The 17344-nt window shown below is 45.2% G+C and overlaps 1 protein-coding gene across 10 annotated transcripts in view; it reads left to right on the top strand.

The window, feature by feature from the left end:
- The window catches only part of ANK1 (ankyrin 1), a 355025-nt gene that overhangs the window by 146427 nt on the left and 191254 nt on the right, over nucleotides 1–17344 (top strand). For all 10 annotated transcript variants that reach the window (XM_033948942.1, XM_033948947.1, XM_033948950.1 and 7 more), the window contains 2 exons: nucleotides 4042–4140; nucleotides 8044–8142. In XM_033948942.1, the coding sequence (XP_033804833.1) occupies nucleotides 4042–4140; nucleotides 8044–8142 (198 nt within the window). The remainder of the gene's footprint in view (nucleotides 1–4041; nucleotides 4141–8043; nucleotides 8143–17344) is intronic.

Here is a 17344-nt window from a genome sequence, read left to right as displayed (position 1 = left end):
CCGGCAGTTTGTCCAGGTTTTGGAAGTACTGAGCTCAGAAGCCTTTATAAAGGTATTACAGAGAAAGAAATCCGGTGCTTACAAATAATTCAAAATACTGCTATCAAGATAATTACCAGTTCCAGGAAATTCGATCATGTCACCCCTCTCCTGCAAAAAGCACACTGGCTTCCAATCTCACACAAAATCACCTATAAAATAGCGCTCTTAACATTTATTTATTTTGATTTCTATCCCGTCCTCCCAGTAGCTCAGAATGGGTTACAAGCCAACATTCACAATGGAAAACATTTTGGACAGTACAAGACTATACAGCAAACTCCAAATGACATATGCTCCCAGTTTCATTGATAAAGTTCTCATTCCACACTCCCCATCTGGTACACTACACTCCACCTCTCAAAATGTATTGACTGTTCCATTGTTGAACGTTTCACTTCACTATTACCCTCCAGGTACTTTAGTTAGATTGTGAGTCTTCGGGACAGTAAGGGAATTTTCCAAGTACCTTTCTTATTTCTAATCTTAATGTATATTTTCTGTAAACCGCTTAGAACCTAACGGATGTAGCGGTATATAAGAAATAAATTACATTACATTACATTACATATTAATACACGCCGTAATACATCATTTACTGTTGCAGTACCTACTATATCAGACATAGGCAACTCCGGTCCTTGAGGGCCAGAATCCAATCGGGTTTTCAGGATTTCCCCAATGAATATGCACGAGATCTATTTGCATGCACTGCTTTCAATGCATATTCATTGGAGAAATCCAGAAAACCCGACTGGATTCTGGCCCTCAAGGACTGGAGTTGCCTATGTCTGTAGTATATGGAACTTGCTTCTTACCTATTTAAGAGAGGAAAAAAACACAGATAAATTCAATGGATCTTTAAAGTGCTTTCTTTTTATGTATAACAATTTTTATTGAAAGAATCAAATAATCAGTACAATAGGATAATACAAAAATGCATTCAATACAATAAGAATCACAATAATAATATTTCATACAAATTTAAATCATTCTTTCAAATTTAATTTCCATATGAACTAATTCAATCTTATCTACATCCCCCTTAATTCCATCCCCTATCTTCCCCTAAATGAAATCCCTCACCCTGGATGACAGTTGACAAAAATAAAGAATTAAAATAAATAACTGGAATGTAATTATTAAACCTAATTTTCATAATAAATCATTGATTTTGTAGGTGAAAGATTCTGAATATAAGGATCCCAAACCTCCATAAAAAGACGAGTTTTTTTAAGGCGAACCTCGAACCTCCTAATTCTCAAATAAAAATAAGCGATGTAATTGATTCCTCCAATGCCAAAAACTTGAAGATCCTTTCTGCAACCAAAATTGCATAATACATTTATGCCCAATCATACAGGCTTTCTGAAATAAAAGACATTTTAATTGGCCAAAACCCCACAAGCTGATGCTTTACCAAAAAATATTCCCCTAGGACAACCTACTATCAAATTACCCCATAAAGAACCCAAAAATAATAGGATGGCAGACTAAAATGAATTGATCAAAGGACACAACCAAAAAGCATGAGATAATGTGCCAGGAATTTTATTACATTTAATACAAATTGGGGTATCAATTAAATTTACATGAAAAGCTTGAATTTGGGAAAAATAAGTCCTATGTAAAATTCTATAAGTACATTCTCTCCAAACATACCCTTTTAAAACCTTTGGTAGTCTATTAATAGATTGAGTAAAATCAAGAAGAGAAATCTGAATTCCCAACTCCTCATTCCAGTTTTGTAGAATTTTACCATGTGTACGGGTAGGTAATATATTCCACCACCACTTGTGTAATAAAGAAACTGAAATAGGCACATCATCACATTGATTAAAAAAAGAAATAATTCTATCACGAATTCCACAAGAAAAATTCAATCTCTTCAATTTATTAATATAATTTACCAATTGCATATACGCATATAATACTCTGACATCTCAAAATTACTGACCAAAACAACAGACATAAAAAAGTTCCGCAAAGAAATAAAAACATTATTGTTCAAAAAATATCTCCCATCACTCTAACCACCACCCAATGACCTCCCAATCAACGACTCGGAAATACCCACCTATATTATCTTTTTATCTGCGATCTAGAATATACTGTAATTCTTCTACACTACACCCGATTTAACCGATCGAGTTGACATGTACTACCTCTGTTAAATGCATTATCTTCCGTTATATGTACTATCTTCTGTAATAAGTATTATCTTCTGTGAAATTGTAGTATCATAACTCATTACTGTTCCTGTAACTTACTCTTATCCTGAAATGTAACTCTACTGGAATGTCCCAGATATTTTCTATATTGTAATCCGCCTAGAACCGCAAGGCACAGGCGGAATAGAAATCCCTAATGTAATGTAATGTAATGTAATGTAATATAATGACCCAAGACTCCCTCCCACTACAATAGAAAAGTCAGGAAAACTCTTAATCTTCCCAGTTTCATCCCAAACTTGTGATAAATAATAAATACCTTTAAACCCCTAAATTCTAAAAATCCTACCATACCATACCAGGTTGAAAATCTCCATTACCCTGAATAGGTAACAAATCTGTTATACGTGGGTTACATCTCCATAATTTAATTACATTTCCCCAAAATGACCTCATTGAAGATAAAATCTTTCTTTTTAAGGATGTCTTTGAGTCCTAAACTCATCCACTGTTCCTTAACTTTGACTCATTAATCCTCTCTCCCTTTTAAACATGTCCTTCCCCTCCCATCCCACTCGTGTTACCCTTATTTGTTTATTTCCTTTTTAAATTGTAGTTCTTCCTTTCCTTATGTTCCAGTATGTGATTTGCGTTCATGTCTTTTGTCTTGTTTTTATACGATTACTTGTTTCCCCATATTTTATTGTAAATCGCTTAGAATTCTATGTAAAGCGATCAAACAAATTTTTAATAAAGTAAGATATTTGACATGGAAGGGTGTGGGTGGGTAATAAATATTAAATCCTATAATGTATAAGAGTATTTAACTGTTTTTGATGCATTGGGAATGGAACTTTTGAAAGAGGAAGGAGGGGTTGGGAGGGTTTTCTAACTTAATATCAATTGTTTAGATACTAGGAATAGTTCATAATATTCAAAATATTATAGAATATAGGTATTGGCTGAAAAGTTATATTTTTAATGATATATGAAAGTTAATCAAGTGTATATTTATAAGTTCGAATGATTTTTCTTATACACTTGTAATATGTAAAAATGAATAAAAAATTTAAAAAAAACAACAAACTTTGCACATGCGCGGTCTTCACCGTGATGATGTCATACGCACACGCGCATGTATGTGATGTCATTGCATCAACATCCACGCATGTGCAAAGGCTTCCAAATGCGGCATTCAAGCTCAGGGAGGTTCGTGTGGGAGTGGGACTGGGGGAAAAATGGGGTGGAGCCGGGGGCAGGACTTCGGGCGGGATCAGGCATCTTCTTTTTTTCAAAAAGGAAATCTGGCAACCCCAGAGATGCTGCTTGTGCCAGCAAAGAGTTAGAGATAGTTGGGGGAGGTGTGCATGCGGTGAGGGAGGGTCAGGGAATGACAGGGGGCAGAGAGAAGGAGTGGTGCCGCCGCCCCCCACCAAGACAGTGCCGTGGGCAGTCCGCCCTCCCTTACCAAGCTACTGGTGCCGACTCCACCCCTAGATAGCCCCTTAAAATAGCCAGCTTCAAATTGAGCACTAACCAGACATTTTCAGTGGCACTAAATTTGACCAGATACCCCTGAAAAAGTGATTTCACCATCCAGGAGCCATTTCAGGCCTGTTAAATCCTTTTCAGTATCAAACCTTAAGTATTCAGTGCCAAAATAGCACCTGCATATCATATTCCTCTTAGTTACTGATACACCTGCTTTCCTCTATGGCGTGGGACCTAATATCTCCTCGCTCCTACCTTCTGATATTAGGTCTGACTTCCCATGGGTTCCCTTTCCTTCCTTGTTGCTCACTCCTGAGGCCCTGTTTGTGTTTCTCCACAGAAAGGATTTACCCCTCTACATGTTGCTGCCAAATATGGAAAACTGAATATGGCAGAGCTGCTTCTGATGCATGATGCCCACCCCAATGCTGCAGGAAAGGTAAGAATGCTGAAAAGTGAATCAAAGATATGACATTTTGAGGGAAGACATGTTTACTTGTTTTTGGCCAAAATGATAGCGACCAGTAGTGACCCTGGAAAATTTGTAGAAAACCTGGCCATTTAGTACACGCCCCCAATCACCCTGGATTCCCAGGAGAAAGGTTTTGAAAATGCAAAGGTGAAAAATTCTTCAATATGCTTTTGCAGACTCTGCACAGTCCTTTTTTTCCTGCCTTTTCTCAGTCTCTTGGCCCTGCGCTGTATATGTATCTGCCTTCTTAGGAAAGTGGAATTGGTTATTTCAAAGAATCAGAATTTTTAAATTATACCTGCACATGTTACTCCTGGGAGAATTCTAGGGAAAAAAATAATAATAATAAAAGGGAAAAAAATAAAAATCTGTGCATAAATTTTGAAAATTCAGTGCATGATTTTTTTTTTAATACTGCAAAATTCTGCATTCTTAGGGCTTCTTTTACAAAGTCGCAGTAGAGGTTTCTACCACAGGCCGGCAAGATAAATGCTCCGATGCTCACAGGAGTTCTGTCAGTGCCAGAGCATATACCTCACTGCTGGTTCCTTATGGGACATTTCAACTCACAACTTTTACCACTACCATTTCATCGTGGGACATTTCACTGCCCCAAAGAAGACTGTTGTCTTTAAAATCATGTATAGTAACCCATTTCGACTCATTAGCCTGTCTACACCCTGTCTACTTTTACCTCAACTTTTCAAGTGAAACTTTTCTCTGCTTTGCCCAGGAGGGCGGCTAGTTTCTTGTGTGTCTAAAAAAACTTCTCTCCACTTTTTCACTTGGAGGTTGAGGCGGGGGGTGGGGGGTGCAGTGAGACTTTTCTATGATACAGGCCTGGAGAAACTATTGCAGCATCAGCCCACCACGCTGAAAAGACCATGATTAAACGGCCATGGTGAACTAGGTACACTGAACCAGCCATGCTGAACTGTCCGAGATGAATTGGCTGTGATGAATCGGCTGCATTACATCATCCTAGGCCTGCCCAATTAGCTATGGGGGTACAGCTCTGAATATCAGCAGAACCTGCATAATTTCTGGACACTGCCAAAGACCAAGATACTGAAATTTCTGGGGCTATTTAGCCGGCGGTGGTCAATATATTTTTTTTTAATGCTGACCACCACCAGCTGAATATTGACCAAAAAATAATAATAATAACCTAATTGATCTTATAAATATCCCACCGCCACCACCTCTGCCTCCTAGAAAGCTGCCTTACAAAGGTAAACCTGCAGCACAACAGAAGTAACCTTGTGCATGATTGTGCCACTCAGAATTGGTGCTTATTTCATCTGTTTTATAGCGCACAAGAATACCTTAGATACATGGATATAAACTGATCCAAATATAAACCGAGGTAACCATTTTTCTCCCAACAAAGGGGGGGGGGGGTGATTGACTCAAGTATAAACCTAGGGTTTATATTCGAGTATAGATATTGATGGTCCAGTGGTGAACCAGAACAAGAGCAATCCCTCCTTATCCTATCCTATCTGGCTCTGCACCTCCCACCCCTCCCCGACCCGTTGCATGCCTCCCTCAGGCCTGTCTTGAGCCCTGGTGGTTCAGTTGTAACTGTGGGAACTCACAAAATTGCAGCAGGAACTTGTGACAGCCATTTCCTTTAGCGGCTCTGCTCAGGGCAGAAGCGTAGGATGATCACTCTTGTCTCTGTTCACCGCTGGACCAACAGGTCATGAAAGATAGGCCTTTTCAGGTGCAGTAGTCAGGAGGGAGATGGGGTGATGCAGAGACAGCCGGTACAGGACAAAGGAGGGGTTGCTTCTGTCCTGGCTTACCACTGGTGGAAGCCTGCAACGGGTCCAGGAGGGGGCTTAGGTGAGGCACAGCTGGATGACTCAAATACAAACCAAAAGCTCCATTTTTGGGCCATTTTTTTAGCCCAAGAATCTCGGTTTATATTTGAGTATATACAGTAAGTGCAGATCTGAGCTCCGCTCTACCCATTCCCAACACCTCTGAGAATACCTACATGCATGTTACATAATTGATGCTAAGCAGGTAACTCCTGGGTCTCCTAAACCACCCCACACTCTCCAGATAGCACCAGGGCGATCAGTGGTAATTTTCAGCAGCTTTACCTGAAACTTAGGGCTCCTTTTACGAAGCCGCACTAGCGGTTTTAGCGCACGCAGATTAGTGCGTGCTAGCCGAAAATCTACCACCTGTTCAAAAGAAGGTGGTAGCGGCTAGCGCACACGGCAATTTAGCACGCACTATTCCGCGCATTAAGGCCCTAGCGCGGCTTTGTAAAAGGAGCCCATAGTGGTTAGCCCCAGGGAACAGCACTTTTCTGGCTAGGAGTGGTTCCTACCTGAATAAATGCCTCTGAATATCAACCCCTTGCTCTCTAACCCCAAAATTCTATATATAGCGCCTAAAAAAAAAAATCAGTGCTGACCAGAATTTTGCTTAGTGTGATTTTATAAAAGGTACTCACGATATGTAGAATCTTGCTTAGCACCCATATGCGTGACTAACTTTCAGGTGCACCCATTTAGGCCAATGAAAACCAGGCCTAAATACCTGCACCTAAGTTGTGCGTGGATCGGATGTATTCTATAACAATGCGCCTAACTTTTAGGAGCACTCATGATCCGCCCATGTGCCCCCCCCCCTTCGCCACACTCCCTTTTGAGATTCGCACACTAGAATTTGTTTACGCCACTTTATAGAATGCGCTTTATAGAATGTGCTTTATAGAATGTGCTCACAATTAGTGCCAGTTAGCATCAGTTATCAGGTGTTAATTGCAATTTTCAGCACGGATTAGCTTGAACAATTAAGATGCACACGCAAATCTGTGCTACCACAGATTTGCATGCATAACTTGTAGAATCTTGTCACACTATGTAGAATCCGGACCTAAATGGTTAATTTTAACCATCCACATGGACAAAAAGTGTGTGCATACTTTTCAATCCACGGACTTTGGAGGAATGGTTGCTTTTTTTTTTTTTCTTCTTATCTTGTGTGCGTAATTGAGCACTTTTCATGGTAAATATAGTAAATGTTAGTAGATGAAGACCTGCATGGACCATCCAGTCTGCCCAACAGACATTCATTTGAACCAACAATCAAGTAATTATTCATTGTATTTGCTAAGTTCCCCTATAACAGTGTATCGCAAACTGTATGCTGCGGCAAGATTCTGGGTGTGCTTCAAGATGCCTGCGAGGAGGAGAGGCATCGGCTGACTGCCTACAGCACGTGTCTTTTGTGGCGAGAGGCACATTCTGTAGGCAGTCAGCTGGCGTCGACACCTCTCCTCCTTGCCAGCATTTCTCCTCCTCTATGCATCTCTCCTCTTGCAGCAACCCCCCACTGGCGGCTCAGGGCCCCCGTCTGGAAGGATTTTGTGCATCCGTGGATGTCGATGTGATGAGGTCACTCATGTGCATGACATCTCATCAATGTACGCACATTTATTTATTAAATTTTTTAGCCCGTCCTCCCAAAGGAGCCCAGAACGGGTTACAAAGTACATCCATAATAATCGAGACAGGACAGAGATGACATAATTTACATAAATTACAATATAGACAAGACAATAAAACATATGCACTAAGTAGTATCTGGTGAGATTAGGTGGCGTAGGTGCGTTGACTGAGAGGCATTTCTTGGTGAATGACTTTAAGGCACAGGGTTTAATATGCTGCAGCTTCCAGAAGTTTTCAAGACACTGCCCTATAAGATGTCTTCCCACCCACCCCCACCCGAGATAGGCAAGTCAAATATATATTGCAGTTCTTTTCTGATAATTGAGTTGTAAATTGCTTTTGATTTGTGATGCAGTAATGGCAGTATATCAAGAATAACCTGACCTAATCTTTTGTGTAGAATGGTCTGACACCTCTACATGTTGCCGTCCATCACAATAACCTGGACATTGTGAAGCTGCTGCTGTCCAAAGGAGGGAGCCCACATAGTTTTGCTCGGGTAAGACAATATGCTAAGGCGATGTTGTATGCTGCTCTGTGTGGATAAGGTCATTCAAAAGAAATTTCTAGATTAATGTGGGATGACCATATATGACTGTAAGTTGCTTACTCCTTCCCTTAGACTTTTCAATTATAACCTGATGTCCCGTGTAATTAAATTTGGATCTGTTATGAGAGTCAAATTACTGTCTTTTGCAGTGATCCACAGAAGTTAAAGGACCTCCTTCTTCAGCTCTCTCATTTAGGGTGTACACTTCCCCCTCTGTATTCACGGTTTCGTTAACCGCGGTTTCGATTATTTGCGGGTTTTCGTTCTCTGACTTGCCCCCTAATTTATATCACTGAATCCGGCACGAGCAGGTCACGGAGGAAATCGCTGCTCCTGGCAGTTCATGGAGGAAATTGCTGCTCCCGGCAATTTACAGAGCAAATCGCAGGTCAGGTTATTCGCGGCTTATTATCTTTTTAAGGTTTATTTTACTGAAAAACGCAAATAATATGCGAAAAGTTATTCGCGGTTTTTCACTATTCACTGCGATACTGTTCCCCCTATCATCGCGAATGCAGAGGGGGAAGTGTACTTTCAGTTTTTTCTGGCCTATCTGGATACAGCTGCTGAAGATACCCATGAGAGACACATGGGTTTCTCTAGGAGACATTTTAGTCAGGCAAAAGAAATCCAGATTCTGCAAACAGTACCCAGTGGTGTTGCGAGGTTGAGAGGCGCCTGGGGTGGTGCCGCCTCTCCCCCGCCCTTGTCTCTCCCTTCCCCCCCCCGCTCCTTCCACGATCCCGCATGCCGTGTACGCAACCCCCTTCCCTTCCCCCTACCTCTTGTTGAAGTTGTTGCTTGGCAGCAGTCAACAACTTGCTCCTTGTGACCCTCTTGCGTGGCACCCGGAAGTGACATCAATGGGAGAGCTGACGGGGTCGCAAAGAGCATGTTGTTGACCGCCGCGAACAACTTCAACTAGAGGAATGAGAAGAGCCAGGGGGCGGAGAGGAGATGGAGTGCTGGTGCTCCTATCAACATGGCGCCCGGGCGGACCAGTGCCCACCCTCCTCCCCCCTTACTATGCTACTGACAGCACCTTTTTGTTCTCTTAGCGGGTCCTCGTAAGGGGGATGATGCTTCCAAGGTTACTATTGAATATAAACCAAGACCTCCATTTTTGGGCCTTTTATTTTTTGGCCCAAGAATCTCGGTTTATATTCGAGTATATATGGTAAGTGCTAATCCGAGCTTCGCTCTACCCATTCTCCACACCCTTGAGAATACCTACATGCATGTTGCAGAAGTGATGCTAAGCAGGTAACTCCTGGATCTGCCTTACCTCCACCCCTAGACCACCCCACATTCTCCAGATAGCACCAGGAGGCTATCGCTTAGGCGTACCTTCTTTAAAAGAAGCCTATTCCGGAATTTCTCAAAGCTCATTCCACTCGGGGTCAGGCAGTTTCTTGGGCAGAGTCTTCTCTTGTACCTCCGGTGGAGATCTGTAATCCTGCAGTTTGGTTTTCTCTCTATTCCTTTGTGCATCACTACCATGTGGATGTTCAGGCACGTCAAGATGCGGTGTTCAGTGAGCGCATTCTAATGTTGGCCCTTCAGGGGTCCCACCCATGATGGGTACTGCTTTGGTATGTCCCATCCATTTCTGTGCCGGTCTGGAGGGACGATAAAGAAGGAGAAATTAGGTCCTTACCTGCTAATTTTCTTTCTTTTAGTTTCTCCAGACCGGCACAGAACCCCTTCCTGTCATGTTGTTCTATGCTTTTTGCGAAGAGTATGGTTTTTTTCTGCAGGTGTTGGTTGCTGGGGGAGTTACAAAAGCAGTGGCATTTGGTTTGGCTGATTTAGCTGGCAAACTGTGGGGAAGGTTCTTGTTCTAATTGGTATCCAAGTGATCCGCTTGGGCTTGGCTTATGTTTTTATCTCCATGTGAGTGTGGAGTCATGTGTTCTGAATTAGCCGTGTTGATTTCTGCTTGGCTATTCGTAAAGACTGATTGTAACAGGGACTGCACAGCCCACTTGTATTGATGCCAAAAGTCAGTGTCTCAGGCTCCACCTGCTGGCAGAGGAGCATAAACCCATCTGTTTCTGTGTTGATATGGAGGAACTGAAAGAAAGAAAATTAGCAGATAAGAACCTAATATCTCCTTTTGCTAGAGACATTTTTTTGTGATGGTTAATCTAAATGCCTTTCTTCAACACAATGTCTTTGAAACTGTAATGCAGCCTTTGGTATTTGTGGACTGTTGAAATGGCTCTCACACTAATTACAGGTTATTGAAAATTTTTCACTAATTACACTAATTACAGGTTATTTTTCCCCAAGCAGAAATTTTGGAATTTATTTAATGGTTTCTTTATTGACAACAGCTCAAATAATACCTTGATTACATTAGAAGTAGCATTGCTTTGAATTATGCCAGCTCTAATGCACTCTGTAAGTTGCCAAGAACATGGTATGGGATTCGGTTATAAAATAAGTGTTTCTGCACATTATGATCTCTTTATCACTCAAAAAGTGCAAGCTATAATCTCTGTTCAAAAATACAAAATGGCACAAAATAAACACAGAAATTAAAAATCCAAATGTTTGTATTCAATAGGGAAAAAAGACCTCAAATGCCCCATGCCCAAAGCTCATTGCTTGGTTCAAGGGCACATCAGGGACAAGGAGTATTATCATAGGTCTTGAAAAAACCCCTCTATTGGATTGTAGGAATGCCCCACAAAGGAAACACACACACACGCAGTCTTAGAGTCGGGAGGAGGTACTAGCAAGAGCTAGCTCCAAGTCCCTTTTTATTATGCTTCTAAGCTAATGACATCATAGTAATTCCCTCGTTTACACAACTCATGATTGGTGGGTTCAAAGGTACATGGTTTTACATTGGTGGATACAAAGATAGGTACATGCTTTTACCTCGTGATCACCCTCCCTTTACCTTGTGCTTTTTCCTCGTGATCATCCTCCAACTCAGCACTTAGACAAGGACCTGATTAACACGTGAACAGAGCCTGAGTCTGCACATATGCAATGCCTGTCAGTTGATGTCCTTACCAAATAAGGACAGCTCAAATAAGATAAGCATGTGACAGTCCAAAGGTTATAATGCATGCTCCTGAGCCTTAAGCTGTAGGCAAAGTCTGATTGTTGCCCATATAAGGGATAAGGGTAAACCTGTGTCAGATTAATATGTTACAAAGGTCTTGTGATAAGATGCTAGCATTTTCCTTTACTTAGAATGGCTGCATCGCAAGAAGGGAGAGGGAATGGGAATAATTCATAATTCTTTCACAGGGGTGGTGAAATCAGTGTGCCGATCTCGCCCTGTTTCAGAGTGGCAGAATGGCGTCCCTACATTGGATACTTAGTGAAAAAGTGCAAAAAAATAATTTTTAATCTTTTCTTTAAATATTTAACTTATGCACCTGCTAAAAATAGCTAAAGGTCCAAATTTAGAGGACCGGATTAAAACAGTCCAAAGAGCAAAACCGCTAAACCAGCTTGAGTCTGATGTTCAAAATTGGCAAACAATAACCAGCAAAGAGCAATGAAAAGAAACTTATCTTAGAAACATAGAAGATGACGGCAGATAAGGGCCATAGCCCATCAGATCTGCCCACTCTACAGACCCACCCCTAAGTCTACTATCCTAGGGATCCCACTCCTAGTGACAGGTTCCCTTGGCTTAACCCTCTAAGGGATCCCACATGGGCATCCCATTTGCTCTTAAATTCTTGCACGCTGTTTGCCTCGATCACCTGCACTGGGAGCTCGTTCCAAGGATCAACCACTCTCTTGGTGAAGAAATATTTCCTGGTGTCGCCATGAAATTTCCCGCCCCTGAGTTTGAGCGGATGCCCTCTTGTGGCTGAGGGTCCTTTGAGAAAGAGAATCTCTTCTTCCAGCTCGATACGGCCAGTAATATACTTAAACGTCTCGATCATGTCTCCTCTCTCCCTACGTTCCTTGAGTGAGTACAGCCGCAAATTTTTCAGCTTTTCCTCGTACGATAGATCCTTGAGCCCCGAGACCATCCTGGTGGCCATCCGTTGCACCGACTCTACTCTCAGCACATCTTTTCGTTAGTGTGGCCTCCAAAATTGCACACATTAATCCAAATGAGGCCTCACCATGGTTCTGTATAATGGCATTCTAACTTCAGGCTTCCGGCTGATGAAACTCCTGCGGATGCAACCTAACAACTGTCTTGCCATCTTATGTCCTAATGGTGGGACCGTTTCATCAGTCAATGGACATCACATAATCCCTTGATGAAGCCGACTTGTTCTTCTCTAATGCTGTAACAAATTCTTCTTGTTCTTCTCTAATACTTTCTACCTTCTAGGTCTTTTTGCAGATAGGACTGTACAGGAGGTCTAGCTTGCAAATATGCCAAAAAAAAAAAAGCTCTTCTTATTTGAAAAGCCAAACATTTTTGCCAATGTTTGAATCAACAAAACATCTCTTTCCATAGTCCCATCCACCGAGTTTTACACTTTTTATAGAGTAGCACATAGACCCGATTTCTTCACCAAACTTTGGGCACAAGGATTTAAATCCTGGCATATAAGTTATCCCAGGACAAGCAGGCAGGTATTCTCACTAGTGGGTGATGTCATCAGACAGAGCCCCGGTACGGACGTCTCACAAGCACGTGTTGCTTGTAGAAACTTAAAAGTTTCTAGATGCCCGCACCGCGCATGCGCCGGTGCCTTCCCGCCCGGAGGTCCGGGCGTGTCTCCTCAGTTCTTTTCTTTCCGCGGAGCTGAGAAGTTCAACTTCATCATGCGCTAGCTGAATTCAGTTAAATTTGCCTTCCTTGTCCGCGTTTTCGCTTTCTTTTAATTACAGTTAACAGTACTTTTCTTTTTCAGTAAAAAAAAAAAAAAAAAAGAAGATTATTTCCTCCGGCGGGTCGAACGGGCCGGCCACGTGGCTCAGGCCCACTGGCTTCGACCTCGCGGCGGAGATTTTCCGGCCTATGTCCCGGCCAATCACCGGGTTTAAAAAGTGCAGCAAGTGCCAACGCGCGATTTCACTCACGGACCCTCACCGGCGCTGTTTGCAGTGTTTGGGCCCTGACCACATTCCGAAATCGTGCAGGCCTTGCTCTACCCTTACGGCACGCTCATTCAAGCGGCGTTGCCTATTGTGGGAATCGATGTTCAAGATGGACGCAGCTAAGGATCCCTCAGCCTCCACTTCATCTGATACCTCCCCGGTTCGGGCGAAACCGGTATCGACCCCTCCTGCATCGAGTGTGGTGAAACCGGCATCGTTCATCCCGACACCATCCACGAGCTCGACGTCGGTGCCTGCCCCGGTCTCCTCGGTTCAGGTACCTCTTCCTTCCACAGTGCCACCAGTGGTCATCAAAGTGCCGAAAGCTACTAAGCAGAAGCACTCGGCCTCGAAGGAGCGCGATGACCGTGCAGGAGGACCCCCTTTCGGTGCGGATCCCTCCTTATCGGCTTCGCTACGGTCCGTGCTGGAAGCTCAATTCGTTGAGCTCATGCAGACCATCGGACCCGGGCTCATCGCTGCCATACAGGGTGACCTCCCGGTACCGGTCCAAAGGGGCGGTCCGCCCCCTCCCCCTCCTCCACGCCGTTCGACCTCGAAAACCGACGAGGACGAACGGGGGAGGGCGGCGATGCCCATGCGGCAAGCCTCGCTTACCGATATGCCGCCATTAGAACCCATTACGCCTCCGCGCCAACATGGGACCAGACCTCCGATCGATACTCAAAGCCCTGGGCATAGTCAGGAAGAGTTCTTCCGTACTCCTTACCAGACTTGGGTAGCATCGCAAGAATCCGCATCGCAACCCCAGTTGCGATCCACCGCTTCCAGCCCTATCCACCACTTGGGGGCCTCGGGAGACCATGCTATGCACAGACGATCCCGATCCCCGTCCCGCCACCGAGACGGGCACCGATCAAGACACTCATCCTGGCACTCTTCACGCCATTCGGAGGTGTCACCGCAGAAAAAACTGCAACGTAGGGGATACTCCTCATCAGAGGTGTCCCCTCCGGAGGGCCCGGAGTACGAGGAGACACCGGTGCCCGATTCTCCTTGCCACTCCCCGATGTCCATGGACCCGGAGGCCTCCTCCTCCTCCAGCCCGTCCCACAGACCGACGCTGGCGGATCAATTGTCCTTCTCATCATTCCTCCGACAAATGGCGGATGATCTGGATGTGACCCTTGACACGGGCTCCCGATACTCCAAAGAGTATCTGGACACCATGCATTTACCTAACCCTCCAACGGAGTCGCTTCGGCTCCCCCTGCATAAATTGCTGGATCAGACCTTCATGCAGTGTTTCGAAACACCGTACTCCATACCGGCGATTCCCAGCAAACTCGATGCTCGATACCACATCGTGCACCATAAAGGGTTTGAGGGCCCTCAACTCTCCCACCAATCCCTACTGGTCGAGTCCTCTCTTAAACGCTCTCATCCCTCCCAGGTCTACGCCTCTGTACCGCCGGGCCGAGAGGGGAGAACGATGGACAAATTTGGTAGAAAATTCTATCAAAACTCCATGATGGCGTCACGGGTGCTGAACTACAATTTCTTTTTCTCTTCCTATCTAGAGTTCTTCTTGCCGGTGCTCCGCAAGTTCACTCCGTTCATAGACAACCAAGCTCGATTCGAGTTCGAGGAAGTGGTAGCCTCCCTCTCCCAATTACGCCTCCAGCTGATGCAATCCTCCTTCGATGCATTCGAACTCTCGGCACGTGCTGCCGCAAGCGCGGTAGCCATGCGTCGCCTGGCATGGCTCCGTACAATCGATATGGATCCCAACCTCCAGGACAGACTCGCCAACGTACCATGTGCTGGAGCTGACCTGTTCGATGAGTCTATCGAAACTGTTACCAAGAAGCTGTCGGATCATGAAAAATCTTTTCAATCCATCCTGCGGCCCAAACCCAAACCTCAACAGTCTCGACCTTCCAGGCCACCCCTGATTTACCAGCGGCGTTACATGCCCAGACAAACGCCTGCTGCGAGACAACCTGCGAAGAGACAACCTCCCCAGAAGTCTCAGCAAAAACCTCAGCCACCGGCTGCACCTAAGGCTCCCCAGCCCTTTTGACTCCCCTCCCGGGAGCATAACCGACACCGTTATGCACTCAGCCTCTCCCATAGGGGGCCGCCTCCATCTTTTTTACCATCGATGGGAGGCCATAACCACGGACCTATGGGTCCTTACCATCATAAGAGAAGGATACTCCCTTCAATTCCATCGGGTCCCCCCGGACCACCCTCCAAGAGAGTATCCTTCAAGCTCGACGCAGACCGCCCTTCTTCTTCAGGAAGTCCAAACCTTACTTCAGCTTCGGGCTGTCGAGCCGGTCCCGTCAGACCAATTGAACCGAGGGTTTTACTCCCGGTACTTCCTCGTCCCGAAGAAAACGGGCGACCTGCGACCCATTTTAGACCTTCGGGCCCTCAACAAGTTTCTGGTCAAAGAGAAGTTTCGCATGTTGACTTTGGCTTCTCTATACCCCCTCCTCGAGCAGAACGACTGGTTATGCTCCCTGGATCTCAAGGAGGCCTACACTCACATCCCCATTCACCCGGCCTCCCGAAAGTTCCTCAGATTTCGGGTGGGAAATCTGCACCTACAATATCGAGTGCTACCATTCGGCCTATCTTCGTCCCCCAGAGTCTTCACAAAGTGCCTGGTGGTAGTGGCCGCGGCACTCCGGGACAGGGGTCTACAGGTGTTCCCATACCTCGACGACTGGCTCATCAAGGCCCCGTCAGCCCCAGAGGTCACTTCGGCGGCCTTGGCTACAACCTACTTCCTCCAGAATTTGGGCTTCGAGATCAACTTTTCCAAGTCTCATCTACAACCCACCCAGTCCCTCCCCTTCATCGGAGCGGTCCTGGACACCACCCGACTCCGAGCATTCCTGCCTCTGCAACGCATGGAGTCTCTTCTTCATCTCTGCCAGTCGGTGTCTACTCGCCAAACCCTACCGGCGAGACAACTGATGGTGCTCCTGGGCCATATGGCCTCCACAGTACATGTGACACCCTTTGCCAGACTCCATCTCAGGATCCCCCAGTGGACCCTGGCATCACAGTGGAATCAGACGTCCGATCCACTATCCAAACACATCTTAGTCACACCTGCTCTTCGGCAGTCTCTACTTTGGTGGATGACCTCTTCGAATCTATCCAGAGGTTTGCTGATGCACTCTCCCCCCCCATCAGAAAGTTCTCACAACCGATTAGTCGAATTATGCATGGGGGGCCCACCTGGATGGTCTCCGCACCCAAGGATTCTGGACCAGTGCGGAAAGACTACACCAAATCAATCTACTGGAACTCAGAGCCATCTTCAATGCGCTCCAAGCTTTCCAACACCTACTTCACGACATGGTAATCCTCATTCGCACAGACAATCAGGCCGCCATGTATTATATCAACAAGCAAGGAGGCACGGGCTCGGCCCTCCTTTGCCAGGAAGCTCTACGAGTCTGGGACTGGGCGGTGCGCCACAACGCCTTCCTCAGAGCAGTCTACATTCAGGGGGAGAACAACGTCTTAGCAGACAAACTGAGTCGTCTACTACAACCGCACGAATGGACTCTCCATTCCAGCCCCCTTCACCAAATCTTCACACAGTGGGGGACGCCTCAGATAGACCTCTTTGCGGCTCCCCACAACTCCAAACTGCCTCAGTTTTGCTCCAGGATCTACACCCCTCATCGCCTCGAGGCAGATGCTTTTCTACTGAACTGGGGGAAACGATTTCTATATGCGTTCCCACCATTCCCGCTGATCCAGAAGACTCTGGTCAAGCTGAAACTCGAACAGGCCACCATGATCCTAATAGCTCCTCGGTGGCCCAGACAACCTTGGTTCTCCCTCCTACTTCAACTCAGCAGCAGGGAACCAGTACCACTTCCAGTGTTTCCTTCACTACTTACTCAACATCAAGGATCACTGCTTCATCCCAACCTGCAGTCTCTCCACCTGACAGCTTGGTTCCTCTCAACGTAACCCCTCACCACTTCTCTCAAGAAGTGAGGGAGGTCTTGGAAGCTTCCAGGAAGCCCGCCACTCGACAATGCTACTCCCAGAAATGGACTAGATTCTCCTCATGGTGTGTTTCTAAATCAAAGGAACCTCAGCGAGCTTCCTTATCCTCCGTGCTGGA

The sequence above is a fragment of the Geotrypetes seraphini genome, chromosome 6 (assembly GCF_902459505.1).
Source record: "Geotrypetes seraphini chromosome 6, aGeoSer1.1, whole genome shotgun sequence".
In the NCBI taxonomy this organism is placed as follows: domain Eukaryota; kingdom Metazoa; phylum Chordata; class Amphibia; order Gymnophiona; family Dermophiidae; genus Geotrypetes; species Geotrypetes seraphini.
Note: the sequence above shows the minus strand (reverse complement) of the source record. Positions and strands in the feature narration are given on the sequence as shown.